We start from the raw sequence: 20,327 nt of genomic DNA on the forward strand, positions 1-20,327 counted from the left end.
CCGGATATGACGCCACCACGGTCTCGCCCCTGTCGCTTGTCCATCACTGGACGGAGAGATCCCTTTAATTTGATAAGGTGGCTCTTTAAACGCCAATAAAACAGAAAAACAGTCAATTTCAAGACTCTCAGCTTAAATGATGGCGAAGCTGCAGGCCTGTTTGCAGCCTCACAGCCACCGTCTGCTAGTCGGATAGAGAGAAGGACTTTGAGTGACTGCAGGATTGCGCCTTGCTAACGTTACGCAGCTGCTGTCTGTAACCAAAGCTAGTCGGCTATCTAACGTTAGCTGAAGCGGCTCCGCTTTGCCATATGATATTGACGCTCAGTGTACAGGGACAAACCTGGGCAGACAGCGACTTGCTCCGCTAAATAGCCCAATACCGCTGACATGGACAAAGAAGAAGCAGACCGGCTGATAGAGAAGGCCAAGCTGTGTTTACGGTCAGGACGGAAAGATCGGGCGTTGCAGCTGCTATATGAGGCGCAGAACATTTACCCCAGCACCCGGGCCAGAGGTAAAATTAGCTGACGCGCATACTGCAGTCATGGCCAGATTATTTGCTAACCTCGTCCTAGGACTTCACTCATTCGAACCAATAAACTGTAGTAAATATATATTTAGATGGATGGGTGGATGCACAGAACGGCTATTTTAGATTAGGACTCGCCACCTACCTTTGATATTTTTTATATATTGATATTTTTTATATATTGAGGCATGCTGCTTTGGGGCTTCAAACTATGGGGCAGCGTTGTGTTTAGAAAAAAAAATCTTTGAATATATTTAAATATATGCTGCTGTTACTTTAAGCTCATTGAACATAACGTGTACGACAGCCCATCTTGCAGCATTATGCATGATGCACAGGTAATGTCACCCTACTCACATACAGATGAAAGAAAATACCAAGATCAACAAGGTAAGAAACACTGTAAATCAAACACTGTGACCTTCAAGTTCTCCAATTAAAACTCTGTGGCAGATTTTGAAGGGATTCCACTAACAGCACCTTCATTTTTAAAACATCAATTTCAGCCGGAAAGATGGCCTTCCTTCCCCCTGGAGTCTTAGAGATAAATTACCTTACATGTACCTCTTAATTACATGCGTCATCTTCTTTCTTCCCTTTTTTTCCCCTTTATCTGGATTTTCAGCTGATTGTCAACTGTTGCTGCTGTTTTGTAGTGCTGATAGATGCCATACTGAGAAATGGAGGCGGTGCCGCTCCAGAAACAAACCACGTGCCCCCACCGACAGGATGGCGAGATGAGGACATTGGAACCAGTGAAACAAATAATGCAAGTGGTGACGAGAAGAAGAGCTACACCGAGGAGCAGCGCCAAGGGGTTCTCAGGTGACTGTTTACTATTTTAAACTTCTATATTCATTTCAATTGCCATCAATTGGTCTTATTTGCAAACGCACGTGAATTTAAGTAAATTGTTGCATTTCTGGTAAATAAAATCCTCCTTGGCTTACAACTGTTTACCTGGCAGGTGAAGTGTTCTCAAGTATGATTACTCAGTCAGAAAACAGAACATTTCCAATACCAAAAATCTTGTCCCTTTGCAGCGAGATCCTGCATATTTTCATTTTGAAATCTATAGAGATTCCTGGTAACAGAGCTCTTGTTTATTTTTACCAAAAGTATTCATGCAGCTATTCACACCTATGGGCAATTTAGAATCACCAGTTAACCTAACCCCCCTAACTGCATGTCTTTGGGCTTTGTGAGGAAGCCGGAATACTCGGAGAAAACCTACGCAAACATGGGGAGTACATGCAGACTTCGAGCAGAAAGGCCCCTGCCAGATGTTGGATTTAAACCCATGACTTTCTTACTGTGAAGCAACAGTCTAACCACTGTACCGCCATTCTGCCTGCCATAGGGTGAGAGGACTCAGTCACCCATTCCAATAATTGAATTCAGGTGTTCCAGTTACTTCCATTGCCATAAGTGTATAAAATCAAACACTCATGCATGAAGACCACTACTCGAAACATTTATTTAAAAATGTTTTTTTTCTCAGTGAATCCCATCATGATACCATGATAGGATGCCACCTGTGCAACAACCCCAGTCATGAAATTTCCTCCTTACTAAATATTCAGCAGTCAGCTGTGTGACTGTGAATGACAGCTAATCAGCCACGAAGTGGAAGGACACTTGGGGACCATGTAACGTGAGGCGAAGAGTCCTCAAAGGTCTACAACTATTTGTTGAGTCGATCACTAAAGACATCCAAACTTCTTGTGGCCTTGAGATTAGCTCAATAACAATGTGCGGAGAGCTTCATGGAATGAGTTTCCATGGAAACAGCTGCATCTAGGCATTACATCACCAAGCTCAATGCATAGCGTCAGATGCAGTGACATAATGCACGCTGCCATTGGACTCTAGAGCAGTGGAGATGCGTTCACTGGAGTGACAAATTGCACTTCTTCTTTTGGCAATCCAAAAGACAAGTCTGGGCTTGGGGATTGTCAGAAATCCTTAGTTTCAGTCAAAGGAACTGTTAACACTTCAGTATTCCAACACATTCTGGAAAATTTCATGCTCCCAGCTTTGTGGGAACAGTTTTGGCATGACCCCTCCCTGTTCCACCATGACTGTGCACAAAGCAAGATCCATAAAGACGTGGATGAACAAGTTTGTTTTGGAAGAACTTGACTGGCTTGGACAGAGTGCTGGCCTCAACCCGTTAGAACACGTCTGGGATGAATTAGAGTGAAGACTTTGAGCCAGGCCTTCTCGTCCAACATCAGTGTCTGACCTCACAAATGTGCTTCTAGAAGAATGGTCAAAAATTCCCTTAAACACTCATGAACCTTCCCGGAAGAGTTGAAGATATTGCAAAGGGTGTGCCTACAACATATTAAGTTTTATGGATTAAGAATAGTTTTTCACTCTAGTTCATAAGCGTGTGAAGGCAGAGAAGCAAATACTTTTGGCAATATAGTGTATTTTCCTTCTAAAACTCTATGGAGATTCCCAGTAACATGGAGATTCTTAGTTATATGCTCCTCATCAAAGCTTAACCATGCGCTATTGATTGGTGTCCATCCTACAAAACAATGCTTTGTTGGCAAAACATGCCTCTTGACTAAGTATTATGTTTTACTCAAAACGGAACAGATATGCAGTAACAGAAAGAAGTGGTCCAAATTTTTCTCCCCTTTTGTAGGATAAAGAATTGTAAGGACTTTTATGAGATTCTCGGTGTGCACAAAAGTGCCAGCGATGAAGATTTGAAGAAGGCCTACAGGAAGTTGGCCCTGAAATTTCACCCTGACAAGAACTTTGCTCCGGGAGCCACAGATGCTTTCAAAGGTACGAGCTTTGGCGATAAAAAAGCAAAACGAGCTTTTATTGCCCACTTCATTGTATTCTACCAAATGCAGAAATTTATGAAAGCTCACCAAAGTTAGAGGTTGTGGTCCGCTCAGCAGCTGAAACCTCGTGCAGGTAGTGTCTCATTTAAAATGGATTTTATCAGGGCTTTAAGTTTTTGCAGCTTTTAAATGTTTTTTTGGTATTTCTTTAGGCAGTTTGTATTCATTTTTGACTGTGAGGTGCAGAGGGAGAGACATGAGACACACTGCAGATATTGATCCAAAGATGAACATTAAAGTCAAATGTTTTTTGTAGTTCTTTGCATGAGAATCAGCACCGATTTTGTTCACTATTAAGCCTCTATGGCCAATTAGTACAGGAGCTGCTTATTTGCATCCGCTGCCTTGCTCTTTTCCCAGCTCTGTTGCTGCTTATGTTTTTTTGCTTTGGACTTCATCCCCTCTCTCCCTACAGCAATAGGTAATGCATATGCAGTGCTGAGCAATCCAGAGAAGAGGCGGCAGTATGATCAGTATGGAGATCAGTCTGCAAGTATGAACGCACCCCAGCAATCCACCCACAGTCGGCACGGACACTACCGCAGCTTCCACAGGGACTTCGAGGCCGACATTTCCCCCGAGGAGCTCTTCAACATGTTCTTCGGAGGAAGGTTTCCCACAGGTATGACGGGAGGAAGGTAACTGAAAAGGTCACTATTCCAGGTGGCTTTTAGTGGGCAATTTGTAATAAATTTGCAATTTAAATATTTCCAATAGAGCTTCCAACAAATGAAAACGCAGTGAGCAGCAGTATTAGTATTTATGGTTCATTTTGACCGCTATATTTTAGGTATATTACATGCTTTTTTTTATGTTTAAGTGCAGATTCCATAGCACTGTGTTTCTCTACAGGAAATATCCACGTGTACACCAACCAGGGAGCCTCCTACTCTCAGTTTTATCAGCCTCGTCGTCGACGTGCTCATGAAAGGCGCGAGGAGGTGGTGGAGGAAAATCAGAGTCAGGTCAGTGACTCACTAAGCATGAGGAGAAATCCCTGTTAAACAGCCTCAGTATTATGTTGTTGTTGTCGTCTTTAATTCTTTGATCATGAGTCTACAGAAAAGCACTGAAAGGTTCTGGAATTCCTTTTTAACATGACTGTATCCCTTAAGCGATTGTTTCTGCTCATATTCCAAAGACGTAGAAATACCACGCTGGCATGAGTGCGGCGTAATCATTGCAGCCTACATACAGTATTGCATGCTTTGTAAACTGCACTGATTTCTATCTTCCCACAGAACACCTTCACAGCTCTTCTGCAGCTTCTCCCTGTGTTGGTGCTAATCCTCATATCAGTGTTTACTCAGATGATGGCCACTAACCCACCCTACAGTCTCTTCTATAAGCCGTGAGTCTGTTCGACAACATATGGGTCTCACTACTGTGATTTTTAGCCATCCTAAGGGTTCTGACATGCTTGACGCTGTAAATCCACTGAATTAATTTGGTTTGGTTTTGGTTTCAGAGCCATGGGGCTAGTGGTGTCCAGGGAAACGCAGCACATGGGTGTACCATACTATGTAGACAAGGGTTTTGAGAAGGAATACCGTGGCGCTGCACTGGAGGAGCTCGAGAAAACCATCGAGAACGACTATATTGAACACCTGCAGAGCAGCTGCTGGAAAGAAAAACAGCAAAGTAAGCAAGCAGGTTCTTTGTTTGGATGGGGAGTATAAACTGCTGGGCCAAAAAAATAATAATTATATTTTAATATTTAATTTAATATTTAATTAAATATTTATATTTAAATATTTAATATTTAATTAGACTGCCTTTAGCTTTGGTGATGGCCCACATTTGCTGTGGCATAAATTTCGATAAGCTTTTACAGTGTTAAGACATTTATTTCCATCCAGAGTTGCATTCATTTACCTCCCCCCCCAAAATCTTGGATTGATGATGGTAGAGTCAGACAACTATGTGGGCTTTCTTGAGCCATGCTTTCAAACCTTGAGCCTAACATTGGTATTACCATTTTGGAGTATACCTGTGCCATCAGGAAATGGGGGGCGGGGCAGGGGGGAGTCCATTGATTGGGGATAAGTGGTTTTCTTAAGGCTACACAGCTAAATAATTAATTAATTTATTTCTCTAATATTGTAGGGTCTTAACTTACAATATAAAAGCGCCTTGAGGCAACTGTTGTTGTGATTTAAAACTATATAAATCAAATTGAAAATGGGACTAAATTTCCATATCTGTGCGATGATTCAACAGCTGCAGAGATTTTTACTGGTTGAGGATTGTACCTGCTTCCCAGTTTCAGCCACACTCTCATGCTGTAGATAAAAGATTGACGTAGCTAATGCTAGCTAGCTTGGTGCATCTATAGACTGCGCGGATGCCTCGCAGAGACATAGAGTCCTGCTAATTAGTGCTGACATGTAAGATACATTTCACAGAGACAAAAACTAAGAGCAGGCTTAACAACATTCAAATCCATTGTTGTTGTTTTTGTCAGATGACTATTAAAATGATCCAACAGCAAAAACATGGTCAAGAGGGTTCAGGGCAGTGAATCAGATTAGCTTAGGTGATGCTGATCAGTCATACTTAGATGCTTGTGCCTGTACTTCCCTGTCACTAAAGCAGCCACACCCCTCAACATTCATAACTGAAAGCCTTTAGCAGGTGGTATAGAAATGAATCTCCTTTACAGTTGTTATAAAGAAAGTTTTTGTAGCCAGCCTCAAGTGACCATTTGAGGAACTGCAGTTTTTGGGTATTTTTTGGGTCCTGCTCTCGATCTTTAGTAGTGTTTCTGACTGCAGGATAAAACTAACTGTTTCCATCTATTTCTCTGTTTATGGTAAGCTACATTATCAGTCTGCTGCAGCTTCATATTTGTCATTCTGTTTCCTTTGCAGAATCAGACTTGGCAAACCTCGGACAGCTGTACCGAGACGACCGCTTAAAGCAGAAGGCGGAGACAATGAGGCTGGAAAACTGTGAGAAACTGCATCGATTGGTTGGGCGTCAGAGAGGAAAATAAGGACTGTCGGAGAGGAGAAAGTGTTTCTTTACAGACTTTACAATAATGTATTTTACCTAAGTGTGTAATTTATCCAATCTGGCCACTTTGTGAAGAAATCTCTTTGGGTACAGCACAGCCAGTGGGAGATTATGCCGCTGGGAACGATGTGCCTTCTCTCCTCGTGTCGATGGTAGAAAGTGAAGTTGCATGTTAGCTGCCGGCCCTAGCTGTGGTGGTAGCGGTGACAGGTGCGCAGTCACTGTGGAAGTGTGTACGACGTCTCAGAGCCTTTAAACTTTCTTATAGAAATGGCATGACATAAGGGGGCTCCCTTTGGGGTTACAAAGGCAGTTGTATGTTCACACATACATGTTTTATCTGGTTGGGTTTTGTAGTTCACCTGTATTTATTTTGGATGTTTCTGTGTCCTTGCTCAAATTTTAGGTGTATTTATTTAGTGGATGATAGAAGAAACATCCATTTTTCTTTCCTGTTAGAAATGAAGTACAGTGTACTGTAGTCTTTTATTTTTAGTCTGCAACATTTTATTTATGATTGAAACATAGACAAATCACTCATTTGGACCTCGAGCAATAGGAGGCACAGTAATATTTTACAGAATATGCTGTTTTCTGTTTGTGCTGCCAAAAAAAGGAGCTGCTTCCTACAGCAGAGCTTCAGGCTCCCTGCGTCAGCGCTTGCATAGGTGTTTATTGTGTTGGTCATTTAGAAATGGCATTTCAGCCGAAAGAAAAGGCAGTTCACAGTGTTTCTTGCTGTATATGGGGAACCTTCACTATAAGCAGTTTGTATGGTTTTATGGAGTTTAAATGGCTTGCAATACAGTTTTTTGTTTGCTTTCATAACTGCTAGCTCAGATTCTTCCAGAAAAATGGGTTTTCAGCTCAAATCTAGATATTTTATAAATCCAATACCCGTAATTTCTTCTGATCTTTTATAACAATAATGATAATTTAAAAATAAACGTAAAAAAAAAGAAAGAAAATGTTTCGAAAAACTTCATATATAAGAATTGAATGGCTATGATTAGACAGCCTAATCCGATAGTGGTAACTTCAGTCAGTAGTGGCTGGGAGTTTTTCAAAGAAGCAAGCATGTCTCTTTGTGCTAGCAGTCGTAGTCCTCCGATGCACTGCTGCCTCCCGGTGTCATTTTGTAAATAACGGAGACTGTTAAACTCCTTGGAGACTTTGTTTTCCACAACTAACTTGTGGGTATGATCATTTCATCCATACAGAAACCAAAATTGGGACTTTTACTTGCCATGGTCTGGTCAAATCACGTCATCACTAAGGGGATTGTAACTTATGGAGCCCTTTATTTATTTATTTATTTAAATAAATAAAAAAATTTTTTAATTAAAATGAAAAAGCTCAGCTCACACAAACCCTATCCAGACATTGATACTTGTTGCTGCGCACTAGGACTGCCAGACTGCCTTAGCTGTTGTCATACTTGTGAAATATTCAGGTTCACCTCAAGCACTTTTTAAGTTCATAGTGACTCCATATTGTTACTGTTGCATGCATCTTTGTGATTTTTTTCTTTTTTTTTTTAAATTAGTTGCACATTATTATTTTTGGCTAATACATCTTCATAACTGCTGAAATTATAAATGTAAACTGTCAGAATATATTCTGCTCCACACTGGAAGTCACAAACATGTAAATGACATTATATTTACTGTGATACACACGAGTCAGGGTTTGGTATTAATCAGTGCGGACATACCCCTTGAGTTAGAACTGCAAAGTTAAGCTTTCAGCCAAAAATACCACAAAATTAAAGAATAATCAGAAAATCTTCTTGGTTTCTGTCTGGTTTCTTTTTCACGGTGGCTCTTTGAATGCATCATTAGTTTGGTCACCTTGTTAAACTAGAAAATGATAGAGGGGAATAACGCATCCTAAATTTACCTCAAGCTCAGGTTAAGCTGCCATTTAAGAACCAGCTCTTAATTTCTAGCAAATAATCATGGATTTAAAAACTATATCACACAAAAAATATCAAACGGTGAGCTTCAGCTTCACTGTTTACTGGGTCTGAACCTAATTTGCGTTGTAGCCGTGATGCAAATTGTTCAAACTGGACTCAAAGTCTTCAGATGTTTTCACTTTTTTCAAATTATTTCATTGTAATTTAACTTTGAATTGCTGTATTTTTCCTCCATCATTCTTCACTCTAACCCTTATACAGAAGCATAAACAGTAAAAGGTCCCACAGTTCACTCCATGTCAGGATTAAAAACCAAGCCAGTGGATTCAAAGAATTCTATAATTTTTAGATAAAATTGTGGCGAGGCTTAAATAGTGACAAAAGTATAGAACTGTTTCTCGAGCTGTCACTTGTGAAATAGAAAAATTGTAGAAACTCTAAGATTCTTCCTGGAGTTCGCCCCACAGCCAAACAGAGAAACCCAGCAAGAAGGGCCTTCATCCAGGTCGTGACCGAGCGCCCAATGGTCAACAGTTTCAGACGTTATCTTCACAGATGGGAAAGCCAGAGTGGCTTCAGTCCACTGACTGTCCTTGAGCGGCTGAGCCAGAACCCAGATGTGACGCTCATGACACTGGTAGAGAGAGCTAGAGATGGCAGTTATCCAATCTGATAAAGCCTGAAAGGATTTGCCTGGAAAAATGGAATAACCTGCCTTTATCCAGGTGTGCAAAGTCTGTAGACTTGGCCAAACAGATAAAAAGCTTTTAAAGCTATCAACAAAACTTCTGCAGAGCACTGAGTAAAAGATCTAAAGGCTTTTGAAAATCAAATACTTGTGATTTACTTTTAGACAAATTTTGGGGGGAAAAAAATCTGGCATGCTTTTTACTTGGTTATGGGAAATTTATTGTATATTGATGGGTTTTTGTTTTTTTTAATCTTGAAAATTAAAAAAAAAGTGTGGAGTCTTAAAATCTTCTCAAAGCACTGTAAACACTTATCTAAGACAACTTGTTTGTTAAGCAGACCAAATGTACAAACTGAGAACGTCTCGTACTTTGAATTACATGAAAAACAAACATTTGTTTGCTTTTGCATATTTACAGGGAAGAGCGAGGACAGAGAGGCATCATGAGCTACTTAACCTGGAAATATTTTGGCTCGGGTTCTATAAAAGTTACAAGCTTTATTCATTGGGTCATTAATATTGAACATGATTGAAGAAAAGCAAGTGGGAACGCTGTGAAAAACGCTGCATCTTCGTCGGTGTGCACACAGGGTTTAGTATTAGAGTTCCTTGAAGCCAGTCCTGAAAAATACTAAAAGCTTTCAAAATCAATTACGGTGCATGAAACATTAGCCTCGCAACAAAAAGGGGGAATTTCACACTGACAAAAACAAAAACAAAAGAAAAAAGCCAACTGTTCTCACTGATTTGTGCGCACGTAGCTTGCATGAGAGTTTGTGATTGGCTCGAACAGTGACCGCTGTGATCGGTTTTGGGTTGGCACAGTGGAAACGTTTTGTGCAAATTCAAGTATAACGTAACAGCTTTTTTTTTTGCTTTTTTTTTTTTTTTACAGACTTTAAAGTAAACAACAGTTTAGAAATGTAACACTTAATCAAAAGCACTGAGTATGTAGTAGAGTAAGCATGTAGGTACTGTTTCACCAAAGTGTCACATTGATAAAATAAATCCAACACAAACATTACAGTAAAAGGATATCAAAGTCTTAAAATTAGATCTTTAAAATCTGTTTTACACCTGCAGTGAAAACGCTTCTGTTTGAAATCAACTTGCCCCTCTGGCCAGACTTTTGGCCTTCTGGACGCTAATCTGGGGATCAACTTCAAGCCCAGTTAATTCAATATTCAGCCCAACTGTATAATAGGAGCATTTTTTAAAACCTCTCTACATCCCCATGAACTTCAGAGCAGGTTACGTCTGAGTGATGTGCAGCTATATCCATGAAAGGTCTGACATGGTCTTTCAGAATGCTCCCACTCTAATCTGGGATTATACTTTATGTAATCCACGACTGTATGGCTGTCTCAGAACAAATTAGCATCTCCACACTGCAGTCTATCCTTTTAATCTAGAGTGCAAGCAAAGGTTACACTGCACCATACGCAGAGCCGCAATCTGTGCAACTGAGAGACAATGAGATCAGTCTTTTCACTTTATCTCAGGGACACCATACTGATACAATATCATACTGATGGTTTCATTTCTTCATTTTGAGGTCAGCTTCTATGGCACTACGGCGCCCTCTGGTGCCTCCATCCTGCAGTGGAAGTGGGGGAAAAAACGTTTAGTCTGAGCTTTAAGAGATTAAATGAAGTATTTTAATAAAACCTTCTTTGTTTGTTTGTCTTCTTTGTTTGAATATATGTAACTGCAGTTTTAAAGATAGTAAAGAGGGTACTTACAAAAAGAGAAAGAAGGAAGGCAGGGGAAGACATGGACACAGTGTCCTGTAAGAGGAACATGACAGATAAGAGCTGCAACTCAGTAGTGTGTTGAAAATCTCAAACAGGAGCAAAATAATACAAAGAGAGAGACAACACAGTACATTCAGCTAGAGGAAAACTGGAGACAAGCTTTAAAAACACACATTAACTGCTATAACACTAGTACTACATTTACTATGTTTTGTTGCTGCCCTGCCATTACATTACAGGACGATGCCACATGTTTAGCTCAGGATCTTTATACCATGTAAGCTACAGATATACAGAATACTGTTGTCAAGCCACTTTTCGAGGTACTGCAGGACATTTCAGTCATCTCCTACCTTTCAGTGATTTAGAGGTTCCCATTAACATCAGTATGCTATGACCCATCATTATTTAACTCTTTAAACTTTCCTATCTTCAAATGGGTTATCTGTAATCAGAATATCTAAAGAAACAGAAAAAGACATTCTGCCAGACTAGATGGAGGAAAAATACTTTTTTTTCACCAAATACTTTGGGTGTAAGTAACATTGAAAGTCAATGTTAAAAATGAAAAAATATGTATTTTATATAGTATGGTCTGTAGCATAAGTGTTTTAAAATCATTATTGGGTTAGCAGTTCTTTATGCAGTGCTTTTGTCACGGAAACATCTTTTATAAATCAAACTAAAGCTGATTGAACAGTAGCTTCAATTCATTAGACCTAATATCGAGCAGTCTGCTTTCTTATTAAACACTCATTAAATGCTTTGGATAAACTATAAGTACATGAAGGCTTCAGACAATAACTTGAGGTTACTCTATTCCGTAACCTCTGTTCTCTGATAACATGAGTGAGGTAAGATAAGCTCACCTCTTCCTCGCTTCGTGCAAGGAGGGGTATCTGGTGAGACACCTCACTCATGTTATCAAAGATATGCAGACTCCCATATTGCCAGATAAGCCCATCTGAACGACTGACTGCCAACTTAGGAGGTCTCGTGGGGTCATCTCTAGCCCACACTTAACACAGTCAAACGTCAAAGGTGAAGCCCAGCTCGCTGCACTTATCTCCTCTATAGAGACACTCCTAAAAAGGGCCCAAGAGGTTGCTGTGCTGGAATAAGCCAATTGGATTGCCTCAGCATCTAGGCACTCCTGTTCAGGGGAGGAGAAAGGAGGAGGGCAAAAAGCTTCCAGCTCCAATGGGGTGCATTGGAGATAAGGATTTTGGGGCACAAAGGCCGGATTTGGCCTGAGCGTGACTCTAGAGTTATCCCTCGTGAATCGGGTGCACTGTTTGTGTATTAACAGTGCATGAATATAGCTGATATGCTTCGCAGATGCGAGAGCCAGGAGCAATGCAGTCTTCAAAGACAGGATTTTTATTTCCACCTGGCTTAGTGGTCTCAAATGGTGGCTGTGAAACTGCCCCCAGCATCAGGGATAAATCCCATGTGGGGACGAGAGGTTTAGAAACCGGGTGGAGTCGTTGTGCCCCTGTCATAAAACAGCGGACTAGCGGGTGATGGCTCACTGGGCCATCCACGAAGCCTACATGGCAGGCTGAAATGGCTGCTAGATATACTTTAATTGTGGAAAAGGCCTTTCCTTTATCTAACAGTTGCTGGAGAAAGGAGAGAATTGTTGTCACAGAGCACTGAAAGTAGAGAGTGTGAGACTTTCCACACCACTCCTCAAATAATCTCCACTTGTTCTCATACAATGATCTTGTGGAGGGGGCTCTAGCATTCTGAATAGTGGCTATAACACCCTGGGTGAGTCCTCCCATACTCAGATTCAACCTCTCACAGGCCAAGCCCACGGGGTGAGGGTGAAAAAAAATCTCCCCCCTGGCCTGGGAGACTAGGTCTCGTCACAGAGGAGAGGCCAAGGTTCACTCCACAAGAGGGGCATAATCTCCGCTAACCAATGGGACCATCGTCCACCTTGGGGCGATCAATATTATTGTTAGCCCCCTCTCTCACTCTGGTTAAGAGTGGGAGAAATTAAGGCCAACGGAGGGAACGCATAAAGCAGAACATGTGGCCAATTGTGAGCTAATGCATCTACCCCTAGCGCAGCCTCCTGGTCCCTCAGGGAGAAATACAGTGGACACTGAGCATTCTCCCTCGAGGCAAACAGGTCGACCTGTGACTGGCCAAAGCAGGTCCAGATATGGGTCACCACCTGTGGGTGCAGGGTCCAGTCCCCGTACTGCGGGTTTCCCCTGGACATTAAATCTGCTCCCAAGTTCAGAGCTCCTGGAATGTGAGCAGCTCTCAGTGACAACAGATTGATGCTGCTACACATGATCAGTTTGCGAGCAAGCATGTGCAAAGGACGGGACTGTAACCCGCCCTCTGTCAATGTACGCCACAACAGTGGTGTTGTCTGTTCTGATCAGAACATGGTGATTTCTTAACAGTGGAAGGAAGTGTCTCAGTGCTAGAAATGCTGCTAGCAATTGTGGCCAGTTTATGTGAACACCCCTCTGTCGTGAGTCCCAGTTGCCGCTCACTGCTCTGCCCTCATGAGTGGCACACTAGCCCGTGAGACTCGCGTCCGTGGTCACCACCTTTCTGGCTGTGAAAGCCCCAGTGACACCCCCAAAGTGAGAAATGTGGGATTTCTCCAACAGTGGAGTGCTGCAGCGCAATCTGCTGTCACTCTGATATGGTGGTGGGTATGGTGCTTTCGATTCAGTCTCCGTGATGCAACCCATTGCTCAAACTCCCTTATATGCAGTCTGCCTACTGGAATGACTGCCAGTGAAGACACCATTAATCCCAGCATCTGCAGGCATCTTCTGAATGGGAGATATCTTCCCACCTGAAAAATGCCGGCATGTCATAGCATTTTTTTGACTGTAATCACCGAGAGACACGCTCTGTGCGAGGTGGAGTTTAGAGGTATTCCTATGAAAGAGATGGCCTGAGCTGGCTGCAGGACACTCTTTTCATAGTTTATGGTGAAACCCAGAGCCATCAGGTGATCCACTGTCAACCTGGTGTGCTCTCTTCCCATTATTTCTGACTCTGATAGCAGCAGCCAATCGTCTATGTATGTTGCTATGCGGATGCCCCGCCTCTTCAGTGGGGCTATGGCTGCCTCTGTGCATTTCACAAATACCCAAGGGCTCAGTGAGAGACCAAACGGCAGGACCTGGTACTGGTACATTCTGCCCTGAAACGCAAATCACAGAAAGTTTCTGTGAGGCGGGTAAATAGGTATGTGAAAATATGCGTCCTTCAGGTCTATTGATGTAAACTAATCACCTGGGCGAACTACATGCAGCAGAGTGGTGGTTGTCAACATCCTGAATTTGTATGACCTCAGATGCTGATTCAGAGCCCGTAGGTCCAGTATCGGACGCAGTCCCCCTCCATTCTTGGGCACGAGAAAATATTTTGAGTAAAAGCCGCATTGGCTCTGCTCCTGCGGTATTTCTCGTTCTGTTCCCTTTGATAGCAAGGTAGATATTTCTTCTTGCAGAATCCTGGCTGATTCGCCTTTTGCAAGAGAGAAAATCCCTCTGTGAAATCAGGGAGGGGTGGTTGCAAATGGTAGCTTCGCTCTAATGTCCTCACAATCCATTCTGGCGTAGCGAGAGCTCGCCATCTTTCTATTCTTGCTGACAGCGACCCCAAAGTCAGGCACTCCACAGTAGACGGGGCTTTGGCTCTCTCCTGTGGTGGAAACTGGTCCTGTGGGCCAGACCCGACTGCGCATACGCAGGCGGACCTGCGCTTGACCAGTGTTCATGGGGCCGGACACCACTGAGGAAATCGGCCCCGGTGGTGTCTAGGGTTGTGAGGGCATTATGTTTTTCAACATATCTGTTTGACTCAGCTGAACAGTGTCTCGTCGTCTCTTTGTTGGAATGCGCTCTGTGGGATCCAACTCGAGTCCCAAGCGCTGAAAGATGGCGGCAGAATACTTCTCCGAACGGTCTCCGGAACTGAGCCCTGAAGTGAACTTGGAGGCCGGGCTGGTCCCGCTCAGATCTTCGCGTGGGGGATGTTAGACAGTCCTTCTTCTGGGGTCAGCGGGGGAGCTGGCCCCTCCCTTTCTTCCCTCCCCATCCTCAGCTGCCTCCCTATTCCCGCTCTACCACACCCACCCACACACGCAGGGCTTGGGGTGCAGGTATGTCACCAGGGTGCAGGGGAGGCACTCCCCCTCTGTCCCCTTCTGGCCGCCTGTGCCTCAATTTTATTCTGCAACCTAGACATCCACATTACTCACACTCTCACATAACACATACATATAGGGCCTTGGGGGTGGGCACGTTTTACAGCATCCAGAGGATGGTCGGTGTACTCCAACCCACCTCTGGCGCTGGTGCCCTACCCTCAATTTTAAATGCATTTAGACACTAAGGGTTTTCGGGAGGAGCCGTGCTGCTCTCTGAGAGGAAGCTAGTACCATGCTCTCCTGAGTTTTAAATGCACTTTAGAACAGCACACAGCAACACTACATATGAGCGGGCGTAGGGAGGTTTGAGGTCTTCACTCACCCCGGTTCTGTTAGCCGTCAGGGCTGGGGGGCTGGGAGGAGGTGCTGGCCGTCAGATGGGGTCTGGGATGCGGGGCCTCCCTGCTACTGCAGATAAGGAGGTGGTCCGCTTGCCTCCACCCCAGAGAGAAGGGTTACATCTCCCCTCACCACACTCCCTGCCGGTGGCTGATGCCCTCAGACGTTGGTGTGTTGGTGGTCCTTGTCGTCTGGGGCTGGGCGCTCATGTATGTACCGGCTCACTCCTGGTGGCCGATTGGCGGGGCCTGGCGCCTGTGGCCCGGCTGGGCCCTTCCGGGGGGTGGGATGCCCTCAGGCCTCTGGGCCTGAAGCTCGGTCCTCTCTGGCACAGCTGGCTGCCGGCAGAGCCCGCGGGCACGCCACTGCAACCCCCTCTGGCCTCTGCTCCGTAGCTGCTGGGTGACCTCTCGTTTGGGGCTCTACTCAGCTCTTCCCAGGAGGGTGGCACGGTTCCCCCCCTTTTGGTGGTCCTCCTCGGGTCCTTGTACTCTGGGGCCTCTGGATATCTGGGGCCTGGATCTCCTCCATACCTGCTTCATACCCTGGTGGACGGGGCTATGGCTCCCCACACTCCCTAGCAGATCGTTACATGGAGAAACCTTTGGAATACAAGCATGCTGATCCACACAGGTGTGCACACAGGTGTACACACGGTGTTCACAGACGCGGACTACACCTTTCTTGGCTGCTGCCTCAAAGCACATTGTGCGCTGTCTATCTTGCGTGCTGCACAATATCGTTTAATATTTAGTATCTACTGTTATCTACTGCTAGCTAGTTTATTGTGATGGTGCTGTATTTATTATGTTGCTCTTTTTTTTGTTTGCTTTCTCTTCTGTTTTTTTTTCTCCATACAGGTGATCCAGGTGTTTTGTTTGTTTTTCTTTCTTTCTTCCCCCCTTTCTCACGGTCTCTTCTCCCCTCTGTTTTTCTTTCTCTCCCTCTCTTTCTTTCATTCTTTCTCCCTGTCCTATCCCCCAGCCATGTCGGTCCCATTTGTAGCAACCGAAAATAAAATAAATTCATAATTATAATAAAGGTCAATCAAATGGACCAATATGGCAAGGCCATGATGATCCACTTGGTAAAATAAATCCGCTTGGCATCTTTCTTGGCCTTAAGACAACAATTCTGATGGCTAAAGATCCAAATGGGACACAAAAAAAGGAAAAGAAAAAAAAAAGACAGTCCTCCTTCTTGCGGTCCGACTGCTTGGCTGGTGGTGGGGCACCCTGAGCAGTGGGTCTTAGGGTTCTGCGATCCTAGGGGACCCTGGACCGCGACCTGCGGGGCTGGGTGGCGAGGGATTTTAAACGTCGGCACGCCGGGTGGACGGCTGGGGATCTGAGCAAACCTCCGGCAACTGGGTGGAGACGGGGGCACAGCCTGGGTCTTCCTAGTGAGACACAGCTGCAGGGTCTCTCCCTCTTTCTTTTTCTCCTCGCACCGTCTTTGTATGGTGGCAACGGCAGTCCCAAAAAGGCCAGCGAGGTCGATGCTTTCATCCAGAATGTCACATTTTTCTCTGTCCAAAAGCCCCGCCAAGTTCAGCCATCTTGCCCTCTCCTGCAGGATGATGATGCTGAGAGCTCTGCCCGCCGCTTGTACTGCTGCTCTAGTGAGGTGGAGACACTGGTCCGTAACGATGCCCAGCTCTTCCCACAGCTCGCTAGCATCGGGCTTCGCAGCAGCCTGGTCCTGGAGCTCCGTCGAGTAGGCTAGCAGGAGCGATGAGGCGTTCGGGGAAAAGCGGCAGTACCTGCTTAGTAGTGCGCTTTGCTCTGGGGAGCCCTTTACCCTCGTATCGTGAGGTGGAGGTCTCCGTTGTCACGTTGGGCCATGGGACTGCCAGCTTTCCAGCTGCCCGTTTTGCAACATCAAATAGCTCCATGACACGGGACTGTGTGCCGGTGTTATCACAATCGATCCCTTGAGTCACAGAATTCCGACCAGAGGGGGCAAAGAAAACGTCGTCATCCTCACCCGAGATGAGATGTTCCAACGGTCCCTCAGAGGATTTGCTGAGTAGCTCGTCATTAGCGAGTACAGTGTTCACATGAACCCGGTGTGGAAATAGCCGCTTGGGCGTGTTGCAGCCCGGGGCACATCACAGAAGCGTCATGTGTATCTGAGCCTGAGATTTTGCAACCGCAGGGGAAAATTCTGAAGAAGCGAGAAGAGGAAATTGAATGACGGGTGACGCTGTGTCACACCCTTTTACCCGGTCTTTAAGTCTGACGTCATTAGCCGTGCCTGGGCCCAAACTCTGCTGCAGGTCCCTAAGTCAAATGATCACTCCAGCATTACTGAGAGTTGAAAAACTGTCTAAATTCATTCATCTGTAATAAAATGATTAGTACGGATACTCTACCAGGTGTAACAATTAAGTTTAACATCCAGGCATCCATGAAAACAGAATTTATTAAATTTAACGGAGTTAGAGGTTAGCAGGAAGTTAGCTCACTAGTTTCCATCTAAATATAACATACCATGTTCTGACTGAGGGATTTCTGAAACAAATTAAGATGTACAGCTCTGCTATCACTTCTGACATAAATGAAGACAGGAAACTAAACAGCAGTGATGTTTGTAGGGTTACCGAAGTTTGGCTAGCTGGTATATAATGATGTGCTGCGTGATCGCTAGCGACACAGCTATGTTAGCATAATATAAACAGTGAAGCTGGAGGATGTTATTGTTACTCATTAACAGGCAGGGCAGCATAGCTGGTGACTTTTTTCCATTCGATAAAAGTTAACATGAGGGTTCCTGAAGGTTAGGGGCAAATGCAGTTGCATAGCAGGATCCTGTAAACGGATCAAACTTCAGTCAGGAGAAAAACTGAGATAATCCATCCACAATACAAGGTTAGTCATTAAAATACTACTGCATGGGCTGAGCTGTAGTTACATGTAAAGTTTTAAAAACTGAGCTTTAAAATGATTAGTGGTAATAAAAACCGAGAGAGGCCAACAGTGATCACTGACTGTTTTTAGGGGCTTGTTGAGATTAAATAGAACAAGATACAAAGCATTAAAACATGTTAAAAATACTGCAGCCTTATTAAACGCAGAGTAGTTTGGGCCTGGACGCAGGGTTCATCACGTCATCACTTAAAAGACTGGATAGGGAGGAGGGTGGCCCCTCCCAGACGCAAGCGTCACGACTGCCAGCCAATGCTGGCTGGAGTAATGACATGCTGAGAGAGCGTCGCCCATAGTGAGACACCGAAACGAATGTTTGAAGGAGAACAACCTGATTTTCATAGCATACGAAGCCAATGGCTACCTGAGAAGAACTGATTTAAAATCAAACGTCATGCTTTGGAAAATGGCCATCAAATAGTTTGGCATCACTTTCTTCTACCTTTGTTGTCTCACCCTTTTCTCTTCTTCTGTACTCTGCTTTTGTCAAAACTCTAGTGAAGCACCTTGTCAGTAGAGTCCTGTTTGCGCGTGCTCTCACGGCCTCTCAGGCTCTTGGCGCTGATACCAGATTCTGACGTCTCCATGATGAGCTGGGTAGCTAGAAACTGTTGGATCTGCTCCAGGACGTCACGCTGCATCTCCAGAGCCATGTGGTACACGTCGTGGTCCAGGCTGTTGTACATGACTGCGTTCTGAAACATCAGCATGATGTCCCTCTGGAACTCGGCGGTGGTCCTTATCAGACCGTTTTCGATGTTCTTCTTTATGGTTGCCAGGTCCATGGGCCTGGAGAACAAGAAGCGAAGACAGTGCTGTCTGAGATGTTTTTCCTCTAAAGCTCCAGTAAAGTGATACAAAAATATTCTTTGCTTACCTGTGCACAATACTGTGGTATCCAGGCGCAATCTCTTCTGTTACTGGCTGAAGGAAGACATTTGCATACCTACAACAGGTTTACACGACGCGTTACAGAAAAATATCGGAGACTGTGCATTTAGTGTTAAAGTTATGAATCAGATTCTGACCTGTGATTGGCTGCTGCTCGCCACACAAGCATAATGGCTTTCTTCCAGATTTTGTGAGCCTGTAGAGCTTCCAGATCCTCACTGCACACAGAACTGCATGTTGAAGGTCAAAAAAGGAAGTTGTGTGAATGCAGAAACTAATCTGCTGCAAAGTCAGTATTCTTACATCATCAGCACCATCTAGAGCAGGCGTCTCAAACTCGTCACCCCTATTTGCAGCCTGTGTATTGACTGATGTGTACACTTATGTCTGCATTTTTATTTTGTTAAATACAAACAAAGTTATAGCAGAAGTGTTGCCACGGTCTCGCCAGAAAGAGAGTACCAATTTGCTTATTTGGTAGTTCAATGAAAGGCTTCAGTGAGAAAAAAAATCATTCGCATTTGCAGTTTTTTCTTGTTATACAATATTTGACATTTTAAAAAACAAACAAAACACCACATTTTCAGAAATATTTGTGGGTGTTTTCTTGTTTGTTTGTTTTGTACTACTTGAACACTAAAGTGGTCCTCCAATGAGATGATAGTGCCAGCAGTGGCCCACAGCTCATTTAAGTTTGAGACCCCTGATCTAGAGTATAAATGCATTTCACTTACAACTGCGACGAAGCTGGGCTGCTGGGGATGGAGTCTGCAGTTGTGTGGAGCTGCAGTGAAGAGGAAGCCGTATGGAGGCTGTATCCATCCTCACTCTCACTAGCTGCCGGTTCTAGCTCAGTTTCGCCGTCTGGCTCTGATAGGAATTCTTCCACCCCATCTCCCACTTCTTCTCCACACACCTCTGGCCCATTAACTTTGTTTTGCAGGTTAGTCCCCGAGGCCTTCTCTCCTCCCCCAATAGTTATTGCGTCCTCCCTCTTCGTCTCCTGCAAAAATGTATAAAAGCACAGACAGATTCAGACAAAACTGAAAGTGCCGGGTTACTGTGGAGCACACTGCAAATTTTAGTACAGCAATTACAAGCATCATGCTCGCTTTGTCCTCATACAGTGCTATACCTTTGGATGCCTTTCTGTCAGTGGGTTATCTTCTAATACCGAGTCTGTCAAGATAGTAGAAATGAATAA

General features: G+C 44.1%; 2 protein-coding genes across 4 annotated transcripts in view; one reads left to right on the plus strand and one right to left on the minus strand.

Annotated features, from left to right (window-relative positions):
- Window positions 1-10,617, plus strand: dnajc18 (DnaJ (Hsp40) homolog, subfamily C, member 18). The gene is made up of 8 exons (XM_005941389.3): window positions 1-517; window positions 1,189-1,357; window positions 3,189-3,334; window positions 3,812-4,018; window positions 4,249-4,361; window positions 4,638-4,747; window positions 4,865-5,037; window positions 6,267-10,617. The coding sequence occupies exons 1-8, from the start codon at window positions 391-393 to the stop codon at window positions 6,389-6,391; spliced, it is 1,170 nt and encodes a 389-aa protein (XP_005941451.1). The 5' UTR covers window positions 1-390; the 3' UTR covers window positions 6,392-10,617.
- The window catches only part of brd8a (bromodomain containing 8a), a 19,657-nt gene continuing 9,242 nt past the window's right edge, over window positions 9,913-20,327 (minus strand). For 2 of the 3 annotated variants that reach the window (XM_005941390.3, XM_042228310.1), the window contains 7 exons: window positions 20,259-20,302; window positions 19,858-20,126; window positions 19,261-19,353; window positions 19,110-19,178; window positions 18,739-19,021; window positions 10,763-10,807; window positions 9,913-10,617 (listed from right to left, as the gene is read on the minus strand). In XM_005941390.3, coding sequence (XP_005941452.1) covers window positions 10,558-10,617; window positions 10,763-10,807; window positions 18,739-19,021; window positions 19,110-19,178; window positions 19,261-19,353; window positions 19,858-20,126; window positions 20,259-20,302 — 863 coding nt within the window. In that variant the 3' untranslated portion in view covers window positions 9,913-10,557. Of the gene's footprint in view, window positions 10,618-10,762; window positions 10,808-18,688; window positions 19,022-19,109; window positions 19,179-19,260; window positions 19,354-19,857; window positions 20,127-20,258; window positions 20,303-20,327 lie in introns of all 3 variants that reach the window. The other variant, XR_316986.3, reaches the window with a different exon arrangement.

The sequence above is a fragment of the Haplochromis burtoni genome, unplaced genomic scaffold (genome assembly GCF_018398535.1).
Source record: "Haplochromis burtoni strain Fernald_Lab_line unplaced genomic scaffold, NCSU_Asbu1 Contig_318, whole genome shotgun sequence".
Taxonomy (NCBI): Eukaryota; Metazoa; Chordata; class Actinopteri; order Cichliformes; family Cichlidae; genus Haplochromis; species Haplochromis burtoni.

Coding starts and splice junctions, on each gene's coding strand:
- dnajc18 (XM_005941389.3), top strand. CDS start 391: ATGGACAAAGAAGAAGCAGACCGGCTGATAGAGAAGGCCAAGCTGTGT. Junction 4,019..4,248: donor CGGAGGAAGGTTTCCCACAG/GTATGACGGGAG, acceptor GTTTCTCTACAG/GAAATATCCACGTGTACACC. Junction 4,748..4,864: donor TACAGTCTCTTCTATAAGCC/GTGAGTCTGTTC, acceptor TTTTGGTTTCAG/AGCCATGGGGCTAGTGGTGT.